The sequence below is a fragment of the Tetrao urogallus genome (assembly GCF_951394365.1).
Source record: "Tetrao urogallus genome assembly, chromosome: 15".
In the NCBI taxonomy this organism is placed as follows: domain Eukaryota; kingdom Metazoa; phylum Chordata; class Aves; order Galliformes; family Phasianidae; genus Tetrao; species Tetrao urogallus.
The window spans coordinates 2646021-2670628 of NC_136828.1; the positions used below are offsets into that span (position 1 = coordinate 2646021).

Below are 24608 nucleotides of genomic sequence, written 5' to 3' on the forward strand. Positions count from 1 at the left end.
TGCCAAGCCTGGCGCCTGGCCACATATGTGGTGGTGAGGGGAGAGACACCCTGCCCTTGTTCCAGCTCCTCCCTTGCTGCTGGTGGAGTGACTGCGGGGAAATAAAGCAGGGAGAGGTTAAAAATCCAGGGGGACTATCCAAGACTTCTTGCACACCAATAATGCAAGCACTGTAATGCAATGTCTTTAGCTAACTAGTGTACGGAACTGATCTGGTAAGAGGATGTGAAGATTCCAGTTCAACACTGCTCTATGCTGGCTGGAGCAGCTTTTAAAGCTAGAGATGTCTTGTCCTGCAGTGGCAAAGCCTTCACGTGCTTGGCTTTTCTTTGGCTGGAGCAGTCTGTGGAGGGAATTTCCTGCCCTGGGCTGCAACCCAAGAATGTGTCGTCGGTCTTCTCAGAGAAGAGTACTCAAGTTTCCTACCCTGAGAAACAAACATTTGTCATACTCTGACTATGCTGTGGGTCCGTTAGCTCAAAGGAGTGACCCAGGGACCAAGCATAACTCTCGTTGGATGGAGCTCACTGGGTGAGGGGGCAGGACCAAATGTGTGGGTTGCTGGTATGAAGGTGTCAAATGTACATTGTGCAACATCGATTTATCTTTGCTGAAGCCTTGATTGGAATAAAAAGCTGCTGTGCTATAGCTGAGGAAAGCCAGAGGGCCCTCTGGAGGAGAGTGTAGTTCCGTGTGGGGGATATGGAAGGCTGGGGAGGAGATCTGTGGGGAGAAGCAGGGTGGATGAAGACTTACCCGCTTAGTTTTTTGACTCATGCACATCTAGAGGTCCTCCTGTCCTTACAGGCCACCCTATCACTGCTGCCTCTTGAGTTCTTCCTAGCTCCTGTGAGGAGGTGATTTGGCAGTGCAGGAACCCCTCTGCCTTCTTCCAGTGCTGTCATTGGTGAGCAGTTGGACTGGAGAAGGGATACCTGAGTGGTGGAGCTGGGGACACCTGGAGTGCAGCCCACGGTTGTGCAAATGGAGGTTCTCTACCTGGGCCAGGCCCAATGCTGCCCTTAACATCCTGAGCTGGGGTAGGAAACTGCTGCTCTTCCTCCAGTGATTAATGCTACCACAATTCTCCCACTCATACAACCCTCACTTAGCAAACTTGGGGTACATCTGCGTATTTGCTTGCAGGGGGATAAGGAAAAGACGTACACTGAGCTCAGGGTCTTATGTTTATTTACGTACAAATACTGGGACTAGCGTCACAGTTCCACCTCTGAGCAAACAGCAGCTGCCTGTGCAGGCCAGGCTGTTTGCAGACATGCTCCCTGAGAAGCCCCTCTGCTCAGTTCTGGGGGCTGCACACCTCTGCTGCCCTGACTGCAGGAGGTGAGAGCAGGGGGAACCAGCATGAGGTGTGGCCACAGAAATTGAGACTGGCTCTCAGGTCCTCTGGCCCTTGTCTGTCACAGTGCTGCTGGCAGCTTGTGTTGCTGCTTGCCCCCATCTTTCTGCCCCGTGTAAAGTGAGCTAAAAGTAAACCCCTACACCCACATGCAACAAGGAACCCCACAGGATGCGCCTGTGGTGACAGCAGGGCGGGTGCTGCTGCGGTGCCCACAGACCCTGCTGGGCTTGGGGTGGGGTGCAGCTCTGCAGCAAGTGGGTAGGGATCTGCTCCAGAGCTGGGAGCCAGCTGCAGTCAGGTAACAAAGTCCCCTATTCTACAGCGCCAGGGCAGGTAGCAACATGCTGGATGCACTTCTGCTAATAGCTTACCAGGTGGGTGAGAAACAGCCAGGGGCTTTCCTCCCCTGAAACACCTGCAGCAGGGTTGGGAGGAGGTGCATGCAGCTGGAGCAGCAGCGGACACCAGGCACTGGGGCTTCCCTACCAGGATGGATGGGCTGGTTGAGGGTGCTGTGCTGCAGCCCTTTCCCTGGCTGTGCCTTGAAGGCAGCTCCATTTGCCTCTACCTGGGACACGTTGCCTATAGGTTCTACTGACCTGGCTGGAGAGGGCCCTGAGCCAGGTGGAACCTGGCACTGACTGCTTTGTCTCCTCAATGCCAAACCTCCACCAGGCCACGTCCTAAAAGGACTGCAATTGAATGCATTGGCTGTGCTGCATCTGCAGTGTGCTCTGCCAGCTGCTCTTGCTTCCCCCATCCCCTCAGAACAGCAAGCGGGGCAGCATATCCATGCTCCCCCACCCCACCATGTCCAGTGGGCTGCAGTGAGGGGTGGGCACTCCAGCAGCTGCTGCTCATCCCCAGCTTGCTCCAGGCGAGAGGAGCCGTGCTGATGCCCTGGAGCAATAGGTGCCAAAGGACAGCCCTGCTCCTCTGTGCTGCAGAGCAGCTGTCAGAGGGAGCCCTGCACGCAGCACCTGGGGCTCAGCCCTGTGCATCCACACCACATCCCCAGTCTGACCGTTCACAGCGAGGAGCGGAGCTTGGGGAAGCAGTCACAGCCTGGAGCGAGAGGGAGGGAAGGGACACACATACACACCACCAAGGGTAAGCAAAGGAGTGCTGCACACGCGTGGATTAGGACGGCAGTGGGAGAGGGGCCGGTGTCATTCCAGTGGCTCAGGCTCCCGGGGTGCTGTTAGCACATGCGCTTGTACGTGTAGATATAGGCCTTGCAGTTGGGACACGTGTGTGTCACATCCTTGAAGTCATCGAACAGACAGGGGATGAGGCAGCAGCAGAGATCGCACCTGGAGCACAGGAAGATGCAGAGTGCTGTGAGTTCTGGCTCCCAGCTGTGGGTTGGGGAAGGAAAGCAGGCAAGGGGCCACGCGTGGGGTTTGCTCTTGGGTCTGGAGAAGGGGTGAGAACTTGCTGCTGTGAGCCAGCCATGGCAGCCCCCCCCCATCCATCCAACCTGCAGCACCACAAGGTCTGGGCACAGGGCTCGATGGCTCCTGCACACAGCCTCTTTGATGCTGGTGGCTTTACAAAATGTCTTTGGGGACGCAGCTTCCTCACAGCTAGCAGAAGCTCAGGGCTCCAAACGCTGCCACCCCACAAAGCTGTGAGCTGTGCAACAGCTCTGCCACAGCCACTGGCATCGGGGCCACCAGGAGCAATGCGCAGTAAGCACCACCGTGGTAGGGCTGCTGGCGGCACCTACCCCACGAAGCAGCATAAGAAGCCCAGCAGGAAGCTCATGAGCCCAATCTCGTAGGTGATCTTGGTGGTGATGGCTTGCTGGCAGTGGGGACACACTGTCTGCACCGGGGCGCCCTGGAAGATCTCGCCCTGCAGCACGGTCACTGTGGTGGCAGTCCCTGAAGGGACGAGCACCGTCGCCGTGTGGCCGCTGGGAGATGGGTAGTGGCCTGGGGCAGGGTAGTAGCCCATGGGAGGGTGAGGGCCTGGGGGTGGATAATAACCTGCTGGGAAACAGAAACAGGCACAGATGTGTCTTTGCGCGAGGTAAAGGAGGCCATGTCTCCACGGACCGTGCCCTGCTGCCGTACCACAACTGCAGTTATGTCCGTGGGCAGCCCTACTGCAGGCTGCCTGCTGCAGGCACTGAGCCCCCCTCCTGTCCAGCCCCCGTTCATTGCCTTCCCTCACCCAGCACCACCCCGTGGCCCGCAGCTCCTCCCCACACTCACCAGGCGGCATGTAGGGCCCGGAGCCTTCTGTGGGCATGTGTGGGGGCACGAAGCCCGGCTGTGGAGGCTCATATGGGGGGGGTCCAAATTCAGGAGGAGGGATGGGAGCCCCCTGGGGCTGCACCATGGCTGGGGAGATGCCATCTGAAAGGAAACACAGAATGAGCAGCCACGGCAGGAGGCAGCAGACAGTGGAGGCTTGGCTGAGCGATCCAGAGCCCTTGCGGGGAAAGAGGACACAGCACGAGAAGGAGGGACTGTGAGGAAGGGGAATAAAGCACACGTGGAGGGTCTGTGGCAACTGTGGGGACACAACAGAGGACACAGGGAAGTGCCCATCAGGCACTGCCCCAAGGCAGCATGCCCAGGGCCACGAGAAGCCCAAATTCATGCAGCAAGCAGAGCTCCCCCTGCTCCTGCCTGCTCAGCAGAGGCACCCTGCTGGCAGCTGGGACCCTCAGTACCTGTTGCAGGGGGTGGGCCGTGCTTCTCCTCTATCGGCGGTGCTGAGGGGCCTCCAGGATAGGGTGGTGGAGGGTCGTTGGACATGGCTCAGGGCTGCCCTGCAAAGAAGCACTGTTAGCGGACAGCCCGCCTTGGGAGCTATGGGGTGCTGGCTGGGAGCTGACTGAGAGGCCTGGTGGCACTGCAGCAATAGCCTCAGCCTCATCGAGGGCAATACAAAGCCTACAAAGCCCTGGCCACAAAGCTGGGCAGGCCCTGAGCTGGGTTACAAACCCAGGGTGGAACGCTGCCTGATGGCTCTAAATTGCAGCGTGAGGTGGCACAGGCTCAATGGCTGAGAGCTTACCCGGCCTCTTCCTTGCAGCAAGGAGCTCAGCGGTTTTGCCAGAGGTAGGAATGCCAATTCTCAGCAGTGCACCCTGGAAACTGTCCTACCCCACCAAACCTGTGCAAAAGGAGAAAGCAAGCAGGTTACAGCACTGCAAAGCTGCCTTGGCTGCATGCCCTCACCTCCCCTCCCCAGTGCTGGTATGGGAGAGCAGCTCTGGGCACCCCATTGGTGTCTGGCACAGCTGCTCTGTCCTCAGCCCATCGCAGAGCCCCAGCTGCATGCTCTGAGACTGGGACACAGCCTGGGGTAGTTCTCATCCTGTGGGCTGGGGATTCCCCTGCAGATCCTGCAGTGCTGGGGCTGCTGCACCACCCGGCATGCATGGCGTAGGCCCCAGCCCTGTGTGCAGGGGACCCAGCAGGGATGGGAGCCAGAGGCGGGCCTGGCACTCCAAGGAAGTGCAGTGACATCAAGCAACCCGATTTTCCTGTTTACTCTGGCTCAGTTACAGCTGGTAGGACGTGACTAAATTGGGAAACATACCAAGAGGCTGTTCACTCTGCTCGGGAAGGCTGCCATCAAGCACGGGGCAGGGGACACTGTGACATTGCTGTCAGTGCCCGGGAGGCAGTGCTTGGAGCTCCCCCCGGGGCTGAGCACAGCATCCAAATCTCCCAGCAATGGTTCCCGGCAGGCCAGGGCACATGGACTGTGCTGCTGCAGTGCCCCGGTCTGCTGCTGCCCCGGGGACCAGCTCGGTGCACTGAGGAGCTGAGCAGAACCCAAACAGCCACTGCATCTCTCCAGGATGTCAGTATTTACTGAGAAATATCTCTGCCCAGCGTTATTAACTATTACGATACAGACACGCTGCTTCCAATCCCAATACTGGGGCAGCCGGGGAGTCATCTTCCTCTCCGTTTTCTTCCTTAAAAGCAGGCACACAGCCCGCATGAGGCTCACACAGCGCTGCCATGCGGAGCAAAGCAGCCATCCCCAGCGCACCGAGCGCTGCAGAGCTCTCCTCCTCCCGTGACCTACAAAGCCACAAACTGGGCCGTGCCCCTTTTAGCTTCACTGGGGATGTAAAGAAAAAGGTTTGTTCTTCTGAAGGCAGCCAGCCCTCCTGCCCTGCGTGGGGCTCCTGCAGGAGCACAGCCCTCTGGGGCAGCCCAGACCTCCCTCTGTCGCACATGGGAAGACCCCATCACTGCTCAGCTCTGCCTTCCCAGAGCACGGCATCCCGCAGCGCGCCCTGGCCACCATCCCGCGCCACTAACAAAGCACAGGGAGATGAGCCCCAGGGGCAGTGCCAGCCCTGTGCTGCAGCACTTGTTCTGAGCCCGGCACCAGGAGCTGCTGCCTCCAGCTCAGAGCACAGGCTGATGTTTGACACCGGTTGTTACCATCCCACACCAGCTGCCCCTGGCCCAAAGGGATGGCCGTCAGAGGAAGGGAGGATGTTTATGGGCCGCAGAGCTGCTCTGCTCGTGCTCAGCCACTCCTAATGCAACATCCTGCTTATTAAAAGAGATCCATAAAGTGCGAGATGTTGTGTGTGCCCTTCCCTGGAGGAAAGGAAAGCCTGCTGCTGCTTCTAAGCCTTTCAGAAGCCATTCCTCCTATGCTTTCTTTTATCTCAGGGCAAGAAGCACAAAGCCCATTGCTGTCCATTTCCACTCACGAGCTCCATGAGGAGCACAGGGCTCCCCAGCACAGGGCTGGTGCCAGACAGAGCTCACCCCACACATCGCTCCCAGCACTGCATCCCAGCACAGCTGGAGGTGAGCACCCAGAGGGAGAAAAGTTGCACAGACAACTCGGGCTAAGTTTACTGGGACCTGAGCTGAAGGTCTGATGGAATCACACAAATGCTCCATACGTGTCCTTTGAGGACCTGGCTCAAGATCGTTTGACCCAACAGGAGCTGGTAACCAGCAAAAGGATGGGGATGGACAGAGGAGATGGCCCTCCCAGCCAAAAATGCAGAGTTCTTCTAAACTGAAGGAGCAGAGCCTGGCTCTAAATGGATGGGAAACCTTGCAGTTTTCAGCCTAGGTTTATTTGTACTCAGATTACCTCCACCTGCTCCTCAGCCTGAACAGCCTTTCCTGCTCTCCCACTGTCTGCCAGCAGCCACCATCACAGCTCAGGCTGCATTTGGCACACAGAGCTCCTGCAGGCGTTTCTGAACCATGATCCTGGTGCCATCCTGCTGTCCCCTCAGGTCTGAACAGCCACAGTGACCTCAAGTCACGCTCAGCAGTGAGCACCTCCTGTGGTCCTCTGGGTGCTGGTCCTCTAAGGAGCCGGTGCTCCCTACGGGTGGCCAAAGCACAGCTCTCCACACACTGCTCGCCCCGGTGACATGGCAGCATCAGATGCTGCTGCACCCCGATCAGAACAGCCTGTTTGTTCATTACTCACTCATTCTATAGAATTTTTTCAGAGAAAGTCAAAGAATGCAACGACACTGCCGCTGAATGGAGCTGAATAGATGTGGGGCTCCCATTAAATAACACACTGAGCTCTGACAGAGGAAGAAATGAGAGTCATACAGGATGGAGACAGAGACAAATTTCAGCCAGGACCAATCAGTGCCCAGACCCCATTGGAGCTCCCTTGCAGACTGTGCAACACAGCGAGCTGACTTTGAATACACGGGTGATGATTCCAGGCCCACTTTCCTTCCACAACACATGTCCAAGTACTGATGTTTCCTCAGCCAGAGCTCACTGCAGGACCAGCCGCAGCCTCTGAAACACCAGCGTTTCTGTCCCCCGCCAGCAGTGCTGCCTGGCACCAGCAGAGCTGCTGACACTCCTATTTAGCAGCACAGAGTCACCTTGTGTTTTTCCAAAGGACTCATGAGAAATACTCACTGTCATCTGCTTTTTTAAGGGCCACAGCAGTGAAGCATGGTTTGGGATTGAGTAGGATCTGAGCCCTTGCCAACTCCTTTGTAAGCCCTCACCCCAAACCTGCTGCTCAACAGTGGCATGCGGTGAACTGCCATGCACCCATCGCTCTGCTCATGCCAGAGCTGCTCCCCACCATTCTCTTCTGCTGATGATTGCTGGGAGGCACAGCAATCCTACAGGACACACAGAGAGCCACAGCACTTGCCCTGCTCAGACACAAGCAGATCCGACATAACTCAGCTACCACGCTCAGTGAGGACTGCAGCTGAGCATACAGTGCTGTGTGCCCTTGGAAGACAAGGGAGAAAGAACAGACAGTGGCCTCATACCTCCCCAGGACAGCTCTGGGCACCATCTCCATTGAGGCATGTGCGGGATGTGAGCCACATCAACCCCACAACAGCAGACACAGAAAGCAGAAGGCCTCTAAAACCCAGGCACTTCCACTGATTTCAAAGCATCACTAATGCTCAGCAACGCCCCCAAGCCTCCCTTCTGAGCTCTTCTAAAGCCTTGCTCTGTCATTACCTCTCTGCCTTACTGTGAGATGCTGGTTAGAGGGTTTCCAAAAGCCCCAGGACTGAAGCTATGTGCAGAGGCTGGATCATCACTGGGTTTTCCAGCTGCAGTGCCCTCAGGAAGGCTGATTTCATCCAGCAGCACCTGTTCTCAGGGCCTCCTCACACAGAAATGCTTTTATCTTGGTTGGCTTAACAACAAAACAGCATATCCAAAAACGTGGGGGGATGCTAAAGAAGAACACTGCCCCTGCATGGCACAACTCACAGCAACATAGTTAAGCTTGCTAGCGTTCGTTGGTAGATACTCCTGCCCTGCAATTCTTATCTGGATAACAGAAAGAGCCGTGTCTGAATCAAGGAGATAAGGAAGTTCTGCTGAGCCTTTGCACCAAGGAAACTGGAGGTCCTGCTTGGAATCGATCACGGAATACGTAACACACTTCTGGGAAACTTCTGCATATGTAACACAAGTAATGCATATAAACTGAAGATCTTTTGTGTAAGCTGTGCATAATAGCAGGATTACTCTTATGCATCCACTGCTGACATTGAAGAACATCTGCTTTATAACACTCCAACATGAGCCTTAGAGAGTTTCACACCCAACTGTCTTAGGGCATCATGTGCTTTGAGTTCTCTGATGCTTTTGTCTGAGACTTTGTAGCAGAAATGCCAAGTCATGGCCTGAAGCAGTGATGGAGCACCTGGTGGGAAGGCAGGGCCAGCCCAGGGGAGCTCAGGTGCGAGCAATGCACTGAGTAACCAGAAGAGCTGGAGCCAGGAACCTCCCCTTCCCAGCCCTCATTTAAGGGCTGGCAGTAGAGATGAGAGAATCTCTCTGGAGATCCCTGCCTACCTGAGGTTTTCTGAAGGTAAGCAGCTTCTTTCCTTTATTTCTGTACCCAATGCTGTTGCTTTTGAGTGAATCCTCACTTGCTGCAGCCTGGGATCTTGCTGTTCTGCTGTAACTGCACTTTCCATTGTGCTACAGACATTTCTTTTGGCAACCATGAGATTTGGGAAAACATAGAGGACCTCTGTTGCTTTTAAAGTCAACTGTATTTTCAAGGCAAAATAGATACTGGTTCTGCCTGCTTCCCACTTGTCTAAGTCTTAACAGAAAGAGTATTGCTCTTAGTAAGACCAAAGCTATTCAGCAAAGATAACTGAATAAGGGACACCATATCAGCTACTTGAGATGATTCAGTAATTCAGGAACAAGGAAAAGATCGGAGGAAAGCAGGGTGTAACAACAAGCGAGAGGAGAAAACAGCAAAACAACACGAGGGTCTCCTTGCTCCTATCAGCCGGGAGCTACTGGCCAACAACAGCCCATCCAGCAACCAGGAAACAGAGCTGTGGGAAGGGCTGAGTCATGGCCAAGGGGGGAGGAAACACAGCAGCTGTACTGGGGACCAAGACTCAGGACTCCCCCACCCAGTCCTGAAAGCTCAGGCTATGGTTAAGCTTTCCTGACATCTTTCCACGTGACAGTCTTCGTTCTGTGACCTAAATGAAATCGATTGTACAATAATTCTCCTGGGTACGGCAACCTTTGCCCGTAATCTCAAAGATTACACCTACTCTCCAGCTGTGGGGCTTTGGGAAGACACAGAGGGATTTCTGAGCACCAAGGGCTTATTTTTAATGCGATTGCTTGGCTGCTCCTCCCAAATGACTGAGGGGGCTGTGTCTTTCTCATTAGCTGCTTCAGAGTATGTTAAGAAGAAAAGGCTCTGGATCTCCCTTGCCCCCCAGGGTCCATCAGATTGGTGCTGCAAGGTAACAAAGGCCCTCTTGGGGAGATCTTCCACTTCAATGCAGAGACTGGGATCAAAGCAGGTGTGGGACATGCACAACGGGAATGTTTGGTGCAGGGTGGAGGGCCCACCATGTCAGCACATAACTTTGAACACTCTTAAACTATAAGATACTGTTCCACCTCCATTGCAGCCCTGTGCCAGGCAGCCTTTTCTTTCCCAGAACACAGCAGATGTCAGGCAGAGCACAGCCACGAGACACCTGGGAGTGAATGAGCTGAAAGCAATGCTTCAGCAGCAGAGAAGAGCTTCTGTCAGCGTTCTGTGACAGAAGTAAAAGCGGTGCTCCCCCGGCCTCTGTACTGATGAGAAAATGGACTGTGGTTTTTATGGCCTCTGTGTTAATTGTGTTCCCTTTGACGTGAGGAGACGCACACAGTGCAGCATGCATGGATTTGATGCTGCCTGTGGAAGCTGTGCTGCTGCTCGTGGGACTGATACAGGGAACAACAGGAAAACAGCAACGGGGAACAACAGGAAAGCAGCGTGAACGTCACGTCCCAAGGAGAAGTTGTGTGCCACGTGTTTTCCAAAGATAAAACAGGTACAAACATCTGTTTGTAAAGTGGCACACTCCCAAACCTTGCTCTGAAATCCTTGGGAGAACAAACCTCACCTTCAGGCTGCAGTTCTTTGTCTTCACAACGGCTGTAAAACCAGACCCCAGAAGTGAAAAATAAACCTGAACTCCACAAAGATCAGCAGAGCAGCTGCAGTTCCCATGACAAACTACTACCCTCAGTGCACTGGGCAGAAAGAAGAGCACTGTGTGATTAACTGTTCCCTCTTAGAACATCAGGCAGCGATACTATCAGCACCCACCTGCTGCTCTCCAGTTCCCTGCCCTCCCTGCTCTCAGCAGCTTTGCATGGGGTCACTCTGGGAGAGCAGCTCCTGGTTGCTGTGTCCTTTCACGTTTCACTTAGAAGCTGGCAAACCTGTCTCAAATCCTGAAATTAAACTCAGCCCTGCTGCCTTTGTTATTACTTTAATCTTTACATTGCTTAAATACTATTTGCTCCTGCTCTCAGCTGGCAGCCATCAATCTTATCTCAGTGCAAAGTAAACGTGTCTTCGTGTAGAAAAACTGTCTCATCACTGTCAGACACTCAGCACATGCACATCCTATGGTAATACCAGCAGTAATGCACGGCCTGGCTGCAGGCCCTACAGAAATTATACCAAAAGACTGTTGAAGACTTAGCTTCTTTCAGGCTAAGTTATTGTCTTCTGATTAAAGCAATCGTAAGAAAACAAACTGAGCTTTATAATGGCACTACAGACAGAAGTGGAAGACTTGATATCATTTTTCTTCTTACCTATAGCAGAAAGAAGACCTTAGATCTGAGCAGCTACAGAAGACTGCCTGCCTCCTTCCACAACCACTTGAGCTGGAAGAGTTCTGCACCAATGACACAACTTAAATGCAAGTATTTGTCTAATTCTGAATTGAAGGGGCAGGGGAGCCTGCAGCCTCCTCTTGTGATTTTGGTGAGTAAGGCTGGCACTGGGAGCGATTGTTTGAGAATGCAGAACCCCCATAGCACAGTACTGGTGCTGTGGGTGCACCCTGTCACAACACCTTTAGCTGGAGGAGAGCATCCACTAGTTGTGCTCCATCCTGAGGAGAGCAGTAACCATGCTTTGCATCACTGCATGACATCGCATGCGCAAAGCGTGGTCAGCTGGGAGGTGAGTTCCAAAAATATGCTCAGAAAATGAGACATGGCACTGACAGAGACACATTCCCTCCTTAACAGTAGCTCCAGTCAGAGCAGGTGCCTGAGGAACTGAACTTCAGGTGGACTGAAGTTGTGTAGGACCTGTTGAGGGAGCACAGCAAGACCTCGGCACAGCCTTCTGTCTTGGGAAGGGCTGCGGCTCTGAAGGAGAAGTTCCCTCTCTGCTGCCTGTCCCAGTCACACTATAGGTACTCAGCACAGCCTGACCCAGCCCCGTGTGGATGCAGCCACCAGAGCCCAGCTCAGGGCATGCCTGGGAGAGCTGCCCCACCATCACGGCCTCGCCCCCTTCTGCCCCAGCCCACACTACAGTGCAGCCTTGCAGGCATTCATAAGGTTGTTCTCTTTCTATCTTCCTCACAGAGCGCCCAGGGACAACAGAGCAGCCACGTTGCTAGATGCTCCAGAGATCTCCTGGGCACGTGGATGCGGCTGCACCATTCAGCCAGGGAAACCTTTGGGGAAGTTCTCAGCCTGCACTTCCCACGGTGACCCGAGGTTGTTCTGTTCCTAAGTACGAGTGAGCGACGCGTTATGGTCAGCCTGTACTCACACACCCACGCTCGCAGAGACCCAGAAAGGCTTCAGCCTGAGCGTGGCTCCTTCAGGCAGCCCAGAGGACAGCAGCACAAGGGGCCCGCAGCTCCCAGCAGCCGAACGCCTCCGTAACAGCTGTGGCAGCTGCCGCTCCGATCCCCGTGGGAGGCAGAACCGAGGTCTGTGCGCTCCCGTGGCTGGAGCCTCCTGCCAGTATTTCCTAACGGGAACGCGCTGTTGCACAACGGCATCCATGAGCAGGAAGGGCTCTTCTCGTTTCACGGGGAGCTGCCAACGCGCTGACGGACACCGCCTGCACCGTCCCCATCAGCCGCAGCGTTACTCTCTCCCCGTCTGTTCCGGCCCCGCTCCCCTTTCCCCGCAGCCCCTCGGCGGGCCGTACGACAGCCCCCGTTCCGCCTATTTCCGAGCCCGTGCCCTCGCTCCCACACGGTGACATTTCGGGCCCCGCCACGCCCGACCCTTCCGTCCCCGCGCCGCCGGCACAGCCGGGCCTCCCCGCCCCCCTCCGGCTTCGCCTCCCGAGGCCGCTTTGCCCGCGGCACGGAGCCCCGGCTTTCCGTCTCTCGGCGCCCCGCGCGCTGCCCTTCCCGGCCCCGCACACGCACCTACCGCAGCGGGCCGACGGCTCCCGGCGCTCCGTGCCGGCACCTGCGGGGCGTGGCGCTGCGCTGCGGGGCGGGCCCGGCAGAGGCCTGCGGAGCCGCGGCCTGGCGTAGCGGGGCGGGCCGGGCGCCTCCTCCCCGCGGGCGGCTGTCGGAGCGGCCCGGCTACGCCGTGCGCCGAACCGCCGGCGGCTCGGCCCTGCGCTGCGGGGTGGAACCCCCGGCTGTCGCCGGGTAACGGCGCTGTGACCTCAGCCCGCCGGCCCGGCCCGGGCGCCGGAGGCGACATGAGCGTGGCGGTCACGTTGGCGGAGCTGGCGGATGTCGCCTTCCGCACGGCCCGCGGCTGCGGTGTCAACGCCGGCGCCCTGCAGCTCCTCCTGCGCGGGCTGCTGGAGCACCTGCGGCTGCAAAATGCCGCCACACACCTCTCCGAGGACGAGAGGGGCCTCCTGCAGCCCGAGGTCAGCGCCAGGCCCCCCATTCTCCTCCATCCGGGCCATCCTGGCGGGTCCCTGGGTGTGACGGAGCTGCTGAGCTCTGGGCAGGGACCTGGCACGCCGGCCGCTGACACGGAGCAGATGGTGCAGCTGAGGAAGAGGATAGAGGTGATTGAGGAGGGGATGACGAAGGTGAGGAGCCATCCTCAGCATCCTGCCCTACGCAGTGCTGTGCCTGTGTTGTGTCGTGTCCACGTCCCCAGAGATGTCTCCTCAGACAGGACTGGAGAATCTGGCATAGCACAGGGCCGTATTTCTAGTTCAGGTGATGGTAGCTTAGCTATGAGGTTTCATTAGACTGCAATACATTAACATTGCCACTGGCCAAAGGTGGTTTTGGCTACTTTTTATCTGCCCCTTTTTATCTGAGGAAATGCCTCCATTGCATGATGCACACTTTGTGTTGTGATCTGCTGACAGGTACTTCAGGTTGCCCAGGGAAAGTGTAGGTGCCCCATTCCTGGAAGCACTCAGGGCCAGGCTGGATGGGATCCTTGGCAGCCTGAGCTAGTGTTTGTTTGTTGCCTATGACAGTAGGGTTGGAGCTTGATGATGTGGCAGCCCCTCTGGGTCTGAGCTCTGTGTCCCAGAGGGCCCTCCAGTCCCAGGTGCGGCATGCTCAGAGGCACTGGCTGGGCACTGTTCCTCAGGTCACAGACACACTACAGGAGGTGCTCACCAACACCTGCTCCCTGAAAACCACCATCCAGGCCTTCCAGGAAGAGCTGCAGCTCCTGAAGGACAGTTTCCAGAAGGTATGTGAGTGGAGCTGGGCACTTGGTAAATAGCTCTTAGCGGGGGGGGGAGAGGGAGGGTCAGACTCTATGGGCATCTCCACGTATGGCAAAGGGGCACGGGGTTACAGGGATGAATGGAGCTGGGATCTGCCCAGGGGTTTTGGAGAAACAATGCCCAGCAGTGTCCAGCACAGGCATTGTTTGGCTGCATGGAGCCTTTACTGGACACTGCTGACACTGATACCAGTCTCAGTCCCTGTGGGTGCTGAGCCCTTTGATGTCCCTGTTTATCAGACAGGTCTGGAGGAGCTGCGAGAGCAGGTGATACAGCAGGACAAACACAGCCACCTCCTGCAGAACATCCTGAGCCAAATGGTGAGCCTGGCAAAGCGGCTGGAAGCAAGTACCCAGCCCCTGGCACTGGCTTGCAGGGTTGGAGACAGCATGGCACTGGGTGTGCTGGCCAGGTTTGGTGTCCTGTCCTCACTGCAGGGGCTGCTCAGGCTCTCCCTGCCACAGCAGGGCTGATTTCTCTGCTGGTCACAGGTGGAGGTGCGGCAGCAGCTGAGCTCCTTCCCCTGGCAGACCAAAATGCTGTGCTCGCTCTGCAGGCTGCCTGCTGGTGAGGTTTGTGCATGTGCTCCTGGTTACCAGCTCCAGCTGGAGGCTGGCAGGGCTCTTCTCCCTCCCCTAAACCTTGGGGCTGTTTCATTTCAGAAGCTTTCCAGCCAGGACCTCATCCCTGAGTCCTCACAGGAGCCAGCTCTCGAGGCCCCATGCAGGCTGAGCGGGCTGTTGGAGCAGCACGAGAGTGTGGAGACCTGCATCACCTGCAGCAAGAGCACGCTTCAGCAGCACGGTGAGCACTGACTTATCCACCGTGTTGGGTCACTGTGCTGGGCTGAGCCACTGTGGCCTTGCTAGGTGCAACACGTGGCAATGGCTACACTCAGCCATCCTTGCTGAGTCTTCACTCCACTGCAGCCCCTGTGTCCCACTGTCTTTCTCCCAGCCACGCTGCCTGCAGCAAAGCTTTGGTGTATTTTCAGCTGGCCTGGGGACCTCAGAGGATGTGGCCACGGAGAAGATGCAGGGAGAAGTAAGGCACCTGTAGGACAAAGGAGAGAAAGCGTCCGGTTGCCCAGGCCTCAGGGGTGCTGCCCAGTGGCCTGGGGGCTGCAGCCCACTGCTCCACTCACCACGAGCACACTGGGGCCACTCATGAGCCCACCTCATGTGGCTTCCTTGTGCTGTACACTTGCCAGGGGTCAGATTTCGGCAGGGAGGTGCTGAACCAGGTGGGACAGCTGCAAGAGCAGTGCACAAGACTCCAGGAGGCTGCAGAGCAGCTGTGGGGTGACTCCAAGGACACTCAGGTGAGTGTGGTCACCAGCTCAGCGCAGGAGCCACTCGTGCTGTAGTTAGTGTCAGGTCCAGGTTGGAGGCAGGCCTGTCCAGCCTTGGTGTGTCCCCACCTCAAGTTGTTCAGCGTGGCAGGATTTTGCAGACTGTGTGCTGTTAGAATGGGGCGTGGGTGTTGTGAATAGGGGCAGAGCATGGGCGTGCAGGGATGGAGGTCTGCTGGAGATGGCTGACACCACATCCTCTCAGAAAGCAGATGAGACTACACTGGAGACCAAAGCAAGCCAGGATGAGTTACAAAATACCATGGCCCAGCTGAGTGAGATGATGCAGGACTTGCTGCAGAGGATGTTCCTGCATGGCCAGGACAGGCATAAAGCCTCAGAGCTCACCAGGGAGAGGAACTCCAAGGTAGCAGTGTCACCCAGAGAGGATGGAGGGACGTGCCAGACCAGGGGACGGTATCCCTGTGTATAGTCTGCAAAGAGAGGGCAAGCGCTGAGCCTGCCTTGTGCCAGGGCTGGGAGAGTCCTGGGGTGTTGCCAACATCCCCCAGGGGCAGCAGTGTCCCCAAAAATGGGCTTGGTGTCCCTTCGCCCTTCCTGAACTTGTGCCGTGTGGTGCAGGCACAGCGGCAGCAGACTTGGAGGCTCAGCAAGCAGTGCCACTGCCAGAGACCTTACTTTGACACCAGCAGTGCCAATAGACTCAAGAGGTGAGGGCTGCTAGTTCTTATTCTACCCCACTTCACACTACCCTGTCCCTCTCTGTCCCATCTCATCACTTCCAATCCTGTCCCGCCCTGCCCTGTCCATCCCGTACAGATCCTGTTTGTCCCACTCTGCCCATGGGGTGCTGGCCACCCATGGGACCTCCCATGGTCCCCGACTGCCAGTGGGATGCTGAGCAACTGCCCCTATGTTGCAGGAACCTCTTTGATCCCATGAAGTGCATCTCCTGTGACAGACCTCTGGCCGCAGCCCCAAGGCTGTGAGTAGTGTGCAGACTGTGAGCTGCACCTGCGCTACTGCCCAGCTCTGCCTTATTTTGCTCACCTGCAGGCCTTTGGTGACAGTCCGCAAGGCCAGTGCTGGTGGCTCCGACTGCCTGGCACAGCAGCTGCCAGGAAGGTGAGGCCAGGGAGGTCCCTGCCTCTCCCTCTGGGGTCCCCTTCCCTTGGCAGTAATGGTAACATCAGTTACCATCTCCTTCCCAGGGAGACCAAAGGGCGCAACCAGATCAGCCAGGGTCCCATAGCTCCCACCAGGCCACCGTCTGCCTCCAGCTCCCTCACTACTATCTGTCCCTTCGGAGTCCCTGCAGACCTCACCTACAACAATGTGAGGCCCGTCCCTGTGTGATGTGTGTGCTGGAAACCAGCTGGGCCCAGCTGGGGTGGGATGCTGGGAGCTGAGCACCTCCAATGGCATCTGCTGCTCCTCCCTGTAGGGTCAAGTGGATATTTTGGGCATTGACGGAATCATCTACAAGGGCAGGCTAAGCTCACAGGCCACCAATGGGACAGCCACTCGGGGCAGGGACTTCCCAGGTAGGGGAGCAGCCCTGGTGCACTGCGTTAGCTCCAACCCGAGCCAGCAGTGCTTGAAGTGGCTCAGGTGCTACCTGCCCTATGACCCAGCCTCATGTCCTGCTGCTAACAGTGCTTTTGCATTCTGCCCTGAAGGCACAAAATCCCCTCAGCCCTCTGCCCAGCACACTGCAGAGAAGGTGCGCCGCAACCCCAAGTATGGCAGCCAATACGTGTCCCCGTACTCCTGTGAGTGCCTGTCCCAGGTGTCCCACACACAGTCAGCCCTGCTGTGCACGCTCACCCCGCTGTGTGCTGCCAGGGCTGTGCCCCACACCGTGCTGTTTGTCCTTCTGTGCTGCAGGTGCTGCCATGCGGACAAGGATGGTCTCCTCAGCGGGTCGCTGGCCGGCCTCTGATGGCGGCAGCAGGATGGCAGGTGTATGAGCTGGCTGCGGGTGGTGTGAGTGTACAGCAAGGGGCTTCAGGGATTGGAGGGGTGGGGGCCATGCTGCCCCAGCCTCTCCTTCTCCCTCACAGCCTCTTATCACAGCAGGGTAACACCATATGCCATAAATCTCTCTCCTCTGCTGCCTGGGCTCTGTGTGGTTCCTGAGCATACAGGGCACCCTGGGGGAGGACCTTGCAGAGGTCCTGGTGCAGCCTCTAGGATGGGGCAGTACAGGTGGTTCCTGCCCCATTTTAGCCCCAGCCAGGTGTGTGCTGCTCTCCCCACAGCACTTTGAGATGTTTCCCCACAGGGATGCTTCTGGATCGTGCTGAGTCCCAGTGAGCTCTCTAACCAGTCCACAGGTCCCTGGTTAGCCCTGGGCTGGAGCATGTCTCCTACAAAGGCAGGCTGAGGAAGCTGGGCTTGTTAATCCTGGGGAAGAGAAGGCTCTGGAGAGACTCACTGCAGCCTTTCAGTATATAAAAGGAGCTTATAAGAATGATGGACTTCTACAGGGCTCTGTAGTGACAAGGAGCAGCAGTTTTAAACTAAAAGAGGGGACATTTAGGTTGGATATAGGAAAGAAATTTGTCACGCAGAGCACAGTGATGCCCTGACCAGAGTCATGAGTGCCCCATCCTTGGAGATACCCAAGGCTGTGGATGGGGCCCTGGGCAGTCTGAGTTGGTGGGAGGTGTTACTGCCCATGGTGGGGTTGGACTGGATGTTCTTCACATCCCACCACTGCTGCAAACGAAGCAAAGACACTGGGTTCAAAGCAGAGCGTGTATTGCAAGCAGCTGCGACATGTCCAGAGAGACTTGCAGCTGCCAGGAGAAGAAAAGAACAGAGGGGTTAAAAATGATCCCAGTCTGTAGGGTTACACTTTGTCATGCAAACAGCCCCAGGGCAAACCCCATCCCAGGAGGGTGAGGAGATGTTGTGTGGCTCACCCAGGGCTCCGCATCTGCCCCCGGGGCTCTGCGCCTGCCTCAGCCCTGCTCACCCCCAGCACAGCGCGTACAGGGTGCAGGAGCAGCCCTTGCTCTCCTTCTTCTCCTCATGAAGAACCAATATGGGGTATCTGCCCCCCATCCTGCCACATGAGGCCAAAGGAAGGGGGCACTTGGGCAAGGTCTGGCGCAGGGACCGTGAAGAAGGAGCCTCTTCCTCCGTAAGTGTTACTTGCATGCAAATTCCAGTGTCCCAAAGGAGGGGGCTGCACCCTCCCCGAGTCCAGGCAGAGGCTGGCAGCAGTCTGTCCCACGCAGCCTCCCGCTGTCCCTGGGGAGCTCTGCTCAGCTCTAGGACAAGTAAAAACTACTTCAAACCAAACCCATGCAAGGCAGCTATTTGCTCATGTGTCTCTGTGGCTGCCAGACCCCCTGGCAGCAGTTTCTCTCCTCTTTGGGGAGTGGGGGGGGGGGGAAAATATATATATAAATTTATATGTAGGGGTCCCCGCTGCAATCGCTCTCCACCGCAGCCTCATCTCTCTGCCTCCATGGTCACGTTGGCCTTCTGTTCTGCTGTGGCCTGCTGGGAGACGGTGGCGGGCCAGCCTGCGGGCTGCGCTGGGGGGGTTGGAGTCCACATGGTCTGCTGCTGGCCGGGGGGTGAGGCCGTGGGCCAGGCAGGGTTGAAGGCCCCGTGCTGGGGCAGCGGTGGGGCCGGGGGTGGCGGGGATGTCGCCATAGAGGCCACAGGGCTGCTGCTGTTGAAGCTCTCGGAGGCCTTGAGGCGGGAGAACATGGTGAGGGCGTCGGGGAAGTTGGGCGGCGTGGCTGGTGTGTTGGCAGGAGTGCACATCTGTGGAAGGAGAGAGGCGGTCAGCGGGGCCGGGGCTCATCCCCAGCTCATGGTCTCCATCTTTTGCCTCCCACTGAGGCAGTGCCCCTCAGCTCTGCTGCACACAAAGCTGCCTGGACCTGATGCACAGCACTGATCTGTAGGACCTAGCCAGCACAACCCAGCCCCTGGCTTGGGGTAGAGGTAAGAAGGGGAGGCATAGAGGCAGAAAGGGACGAGACATCGTGTCCTGATGATGTCCCACACACGGCAGCTGCCAGCAGCCTTGGGACAGCGCTGCCTTGGTCTCTGCTGCAATCTTCTCACCTTACTTTGCGGCTCTACCAATGATGCTCCCTGTCGGTTGTAGATGTTTAAGGCTCTGAAGCTTGATTCTGCATCAAGAGCTCTTGGATGGGACCCTGCTGCGTGTGCTCCTGTGCCCAGCTATGCTGGAGGCTCCCTCCATACCACCCCTGTCCTGCTGCCGTGTGGCTCTGCAGGCACCAGGCTCAGCTTCTGCCCCAGAGCCCCTTCCCACAGCAGCCCAGCCCCGCCGGGCATTCACTCTGCAAGCTTACTGCATGCTCCAAATACCCAACTGTCCTGTACAGTCAAATAAGGACACGGCAGCCAGCAAATCCCTAAGATACATCTGCCCAGGCAGATTACAGGTTGCTGAGGCACGAAAGTTAAAGGGGCAGAATCTCAGATTGCTTGGGCAGGCAGCACCCATGTGCATGCATGGCCTCATGTGTGCTCATGTCCTTCGTGTGCCCCTGCAGGAACAGGGGTTTGCACACTCAGGTGCTCCAGTGAGAGCACAAGAGCTCACGTGTTTACAAAGTCTATGCGGTCTGGTGCTCCAGAAACCCTTCAGCCTCCTTCTGCTGTGCTGGGACTGCAGGCCATGCCCAAAGCATCCTCTATCAGATCACTCTTGCTTGCGCTTTGGGAGTTGGGAAACAGTGAGCTGGGCTAAGTGATGGCCCCATGTGCCTGCCAGCTGATGCTGTGGACAGGAGGGATGGGAGAGTACTTACCATCTGATGGTGGTGGCTGTAGGGGATGTTTGTTTCTTGGAAAAAAGCACTGAGCGCAGTCTGAAAAGAAAAAAAAAAAAAGGAAAAAGCAAAAAAAAGGAAGGAGATGTTAGCAGCAGCATACAAACAGGGCATCTACATCATCCCTGCACACACAGCCTACTTCCAGCTTGGGGTTCACATCGTGTGAGAGCCAAACTGCTCTAACACAAGCTTGGCCACCCAGCCCAGCATCTGTTTCAGTCGGAACAGTGTCCAAGCCTGGCCCTGGGGCTGCACTGCACAGGCACTGCCACCTGCCTCTGGGGCCAGCAGGAGAACAGCCCTGGTGCCCTGAGTCTGCACTCCACGTGCAGCTGCTCCTGTGATCCCAAAGCAATGCTGTGCTCGTGTCTGCTCACAGCAAGGCAGGCAGCCATCCCAGTGCTCAGGTCCATGGCTGTGCACGGAGCAGGGCCCAGCCGCATTCTCACAGCTGTCAGCAATGCTGCAGGAAGGGAGAGGAGGGAAACCAAACCTAACCCCAGCATGAGAAGCACAGTGGGAGCTGCTGAGATGCGCATCATAAATGGGACAGACTGTGGGCACTGCCTTTGTGCCGGGAGCTCCCCAGGGCCATGGGTGGGACTCTGCCCACTGTGTGCACCCAGGCATGCTGAATTCAGCTGCCAGGCAATACGGTACGACCAACATCGTTTTGGTTTGCTTCCAGTTCAGACCAGTAATAATCTGGTGAATGTGTCACGTGCCCGTGGCATGTGATAGGCTTGAGGGCTGCAGGGTGTGGGGCACAGAGGGGTGAGGAGGGCAGGCGCCAGGAGCAGGGCTGGGAAAAGGCAGCGGGGCCCACTGGATGCAGGGTCAACAACAGTGAGGCTGCCCCACGTTCTGCACCAGGTGTTAACTGAACTGGGGCTAGGAAACACAAATCAGTTCCCCTTGTTGATCCGATGGAAAATGGCTCTGGAAAGGTGCAGCTGTGCTTGCAGCACTGCAAAGCTGGAGAACTGCTGCTGGCCATTTACAGCAGGGTTTATGGCTTCCTGGCTAACCTATCAGCACTACGTGGCAGCCAGGGGTTACCTGGTTGCTACGTCCCATGAACAAAACATGAGAATCCAGAGATGGGTGGGGAAGTGATTGCTGCTCTGGAGCCTCGTGGCTCCAATCTGCAGACGGGACATACAGCAGTGGGGCTGGTGGGGTGGTTCACAATTGTGCTTCTCTGCCTGGGCTCAACACCTCCGGGAGCACCCAGTGCCCCACATGGCACTGCAGAACTCAGTGATGGCTGCAAAGCACGAAGGGGAGATCTGCAGATCAGCCCTGAGAGCTGATGGAACCAGGGTAACTTCCCTGCCACTGTGCTGCCTTCATCCTGGGTTACTGGCACTGCCTTACAGTGTAACACTGCAGACAGAAAGGAACGTGGTAAGAAAGAGAATGCAGTGAATGGGAAGTGTGCACAGAGGTGGGGGCTAAAGATTGTAGGCTGATTAAATCTGCTGTATGCTCCTGTTCTCCAAGTGGCCTTGTATCTGGGGCTGTGTCACCAGCAGATGGGACAGAGAAGGTCCCTGGTGTCCCCTGAGCCCCCTTTCCTACCCAGAAGCCATCATCCTGGTGGGGGAAGCACACCACAAACAGTCCCTGTGCCCAAACACTGCATCTTCTGCCTCCATCTCCATGTTCCCAGCACTCCGGGCCTCACGTTTCTAGCTCCAAAGGGCAGCTGCCCCCAGAGACCTAGCATCTGCATGTCCACCAGGTGCCAGGACCAGATGTGCCCAGAACTGTGGGTGCCACCTGGTCTCCAGCCAGTGTCACAAGTGCCAGGAGCAATTGGTGCAATGGCAATTAACGCTCTTGATTGAGCCACTGCAGGGAATCTGTCCTGGGGATGTGAGCGGGGGCAGCTCCAGGGCCTTCAGCCACAAAGGAAAGGGGAAGGGGCTGGATAAGCCTTAAATACATCAGGACAGGAAGTGGAAATCCAACCACAGCCACAGCAGGGCCCAACAACCGCTCCTCCTCTCGCTCCCCTCTCACAACCTCGCTCCCCTGAATACACACTACACTCAGCAGCAGCAGAAAGGCAGAACCGAGCTATTTTTTAAATCTGACGTCTTCTTATTCCTCCCGAGCAGCCCCAGGGGCAATCGGCACATAGCAAAGCCAATTAACATCCTTCTACCTGAGCAAGGAGCCTGAGCCACAGATCAGCCCAGCGTTCTGCAGATGCCCCAATGGCATCTCGCGGTGAGATGGGAGCGAAGGGACAGCGAGTGGGAGAGCCACGCATTGCCTACGGCCCTCCCGACGGGGCCATCGCCTCGCAGCCTCTTTCTTGCTGTCTGTGAGAGGCAGCAGACCGCCTGGCCTGCCGTTGTGCTCCCGGAGGAGCACTGTGTGACCACAGACAGCACGAGCAGAGGCAGTGGGAACCGGCGCCGAGCTCGTCAGAACTCCAGCAATTTGCTCTCACCGCAGATCCGGGCCAGCCAACAAAAGGGCACCGCACAGAAGAACAAAAGCCTGAGAACATGGCATTCTGGAGGGGAGGCAGCACCTCCCCGGCGGGGCTCCCTGAGCAAGCCGTGCCCAGCGGCCATTTTGCAGAGGGAACGATCTGACCGTTGCACCAAAAGTGAGTGGGAACGTGGTTAATGGCTCCTCGCCTGCGTTTGTTTACAGCCGCGCTTCCTCTGAGTCATGTGAGCTCCAACCGGCAGGAGAGGCTGCGAGCACTTGTGCAACTCGCCCGGCGGTGGCAAAGTTCTGCCAAGAGTCGGCTTTAAGAAAAGCGACTTTTGTCACCCGTCCCTAAGGCTGCGCAGGGCGGGGGGAGCCGATCCTACAGGCAATGGGGGACACCGTTACGCTGTGTTGGTAAACAAAGCCCGGGGCTGTGCTACGGAGCAGGGACGCGGCAGCGTCCGCTCGGCCCCTTACGTCCCGCATGGCTGCGCCAGGGCTGCGCACAGCCGGGCTTTGGTGCCAACACTGGGGAGTCCTGTACGTGCAGGCGATGGGCTGCTGCCCACGGCTGGGCGCAGCTGAGCCACCCGCTCTGCATCCCGCCTCAGACCCGCAACACAAAACAGACGCTTCAATTGGAGAGGTGCCACGAGCGTCAAATCCATCAGCTCCAGCCTAGCGAGCTGCCGGGGCTGCACGGGAAAAGACAAAACCCCGTTTAGAAGGAACGGGCCGCGCAATCGCCGCCGCGCTCCCCGCGCTTTCACCGTGCGGGAGCGAAGCACCGAAGCGCCCACCCGAGACCGCGCCGTGCTGACAGCGCCGCCCGCGTCCCTGATCCCGCAGCGGGGAGGGCCGGGAGCGGCACGCGGAGCGTTCCACGCTCATTCGGGGCCGCCTCCCCGCCCGGGGCTCCGCGCGCGGAGGCCCACGAACGTGCGCTACCGCGGTCCCGCGCGCGGGGGCCGGGCACGATCCACGGCCCCGCCGGCAGCGCGAGTCCCACCCGCGTCCGCGGCGCCGCGCTCCGACTCCGCGCCCACACGCCGCCCCGACGTGCGCGGGGCTGGGGGAACCCGCGGCCTCCCCGAGCTCCCGGGGCGGCCTCACCTCGAACTGCCAGTGTGCCGCCTGCAGCAGCTGCTTGGCCTGGTCGGCGGCGCAGCCGGCCGCCAGCACGAACTGGTTGATCATCACTTGGTGCTTGAGCTCGTCCATGGCCCCGGCCCGCCGCCCCCCTTCCCTCCCCCCCACCCTCACGGCGCCGCCACCATCGCGGAGCCGGCGCGGCTCACGCCAATGTTTACTGGGCACTGACTCACGGCGCCCGGCCAGCCCCGCCGGCTGCCGCGCGGGGCGGGACGGGCGGGGCGGCCGCGCGGGGGGTGCCGGGAGATGGAGTCCCCGCCCGGCGCTCAGCGGCGGCGAGCCTCCGCCGCTTGGACTCCATCTCCCGGCATGCCCCGCTTTGTTTGCAGAGCGGCGGCGGGCGTCGACGAGAGCTTGAGTGACCCGTACGGACAGCCAACCGCCGCCCGCGGTGTGGTAGTACCTTACCATATATGGTCAACAACACCGCCGCCTCCAATGAACGAGCGGCGGGGGCGGGCCCGGCTGGGGTGGGGCGGGTCACGTGGGCGGGCGAGCGGGGTGGGGGGGGCGCGGCGCGGCTCCGGGCGTGCGGTGTTTACAGTCGGCCGCGTGCGGTTTCCTGTTGACGTGCGGGGAGCGGCCGCGGACGACCGGGAACGGCCCGTGTGCCTCGGGACTCGTGAGGCGGCGCAGGGCCTGCTAGGCTCCCGCCTCGTGGGTTAAAGCCGAGGCCTGGCACGGCAGCGGCGGCAGCGCGGTGCTCCCCGGCTATCCCGCGACCTGTTGTGTCTCTCCCATCCCAGGGGCGCAAACCCCGCTGCGCTACTCACCCCCCACCCTGTGTTTGGGGAACGTTCTGGAAGCCCTCTCCGCCGTGAAAGGGTGCTTTGAGCGCCGTATGGCCGTAGTGGGGGGGCGCAGGCGGCGCTGCCCGAGGACAATGGTGCTGCTGAGTACCAGGAGCGATCAGTGTGCGTATGGGGAAGAGGAGCCGATGGAGTGAGATGGGGAGCACTGCTGCTCCTTGGAGCTTAGGAGGGCTGAGGGCCTCCAGGGAACTGCTCCAGGCTGCAGCTCATGTTGC

The 24608-nt window shown here is 58.0% G+C and overlaps 2 protein-coding genes across 3 annotated transcripts; both read right to left on the reverse strand.

Annotated features, from left to right (window-relative positions):
* Positions 1–2564: 2564 nt before the first annotated feature.
* On the reverse strand, positions 2565–4131 carry CDIP1 (cell death inducing p53 target 1; the record flags this gene model as incomplete). Of its 2 annotated transcripts, none has more annotated exons than XM_079542754.1 (4): positions 2565–2676; positions 3093–3354; positions 3583–3726; positions 4047–4131. In XM_079542754.1, the coding sequence occupies 4 exons, from the start codon at positions 4129–4131 to the stop codon at positions 2565–2567; spliced, it is 603 nt and encodes a 200-aa protein (XP_079398880.1). The 2 variants fall into 2 exon arrangements, with proteins under 2 accessions (XP_079398880.1, XP_079398879.1); XM_079542753.1 differs by having other exon boundaries at positions 3093–3357.
* Positions 4132–18611: 14480 nt separating this feature from the next.
* On the reverse strand, positions 18612–23650 carry UBALD1 (UBA like domain containing 1; the record flags this gene model as incomplete). Its single annotated transcript, XM_079542762.1, has 3 exons — positions 18612–18932; positions 19955–20014; positions 23543–23650. The coding sequence occupies 3 exons, from the start codon at positions 23648–23650 to the stop codon at positions 18612–18614; spliced, it is 489 nt and encodes a 162-aa protein (XP_079398888.1).
* Between the last annotated feature and the right edge of the window lie 958 nt (positions 23651–24608).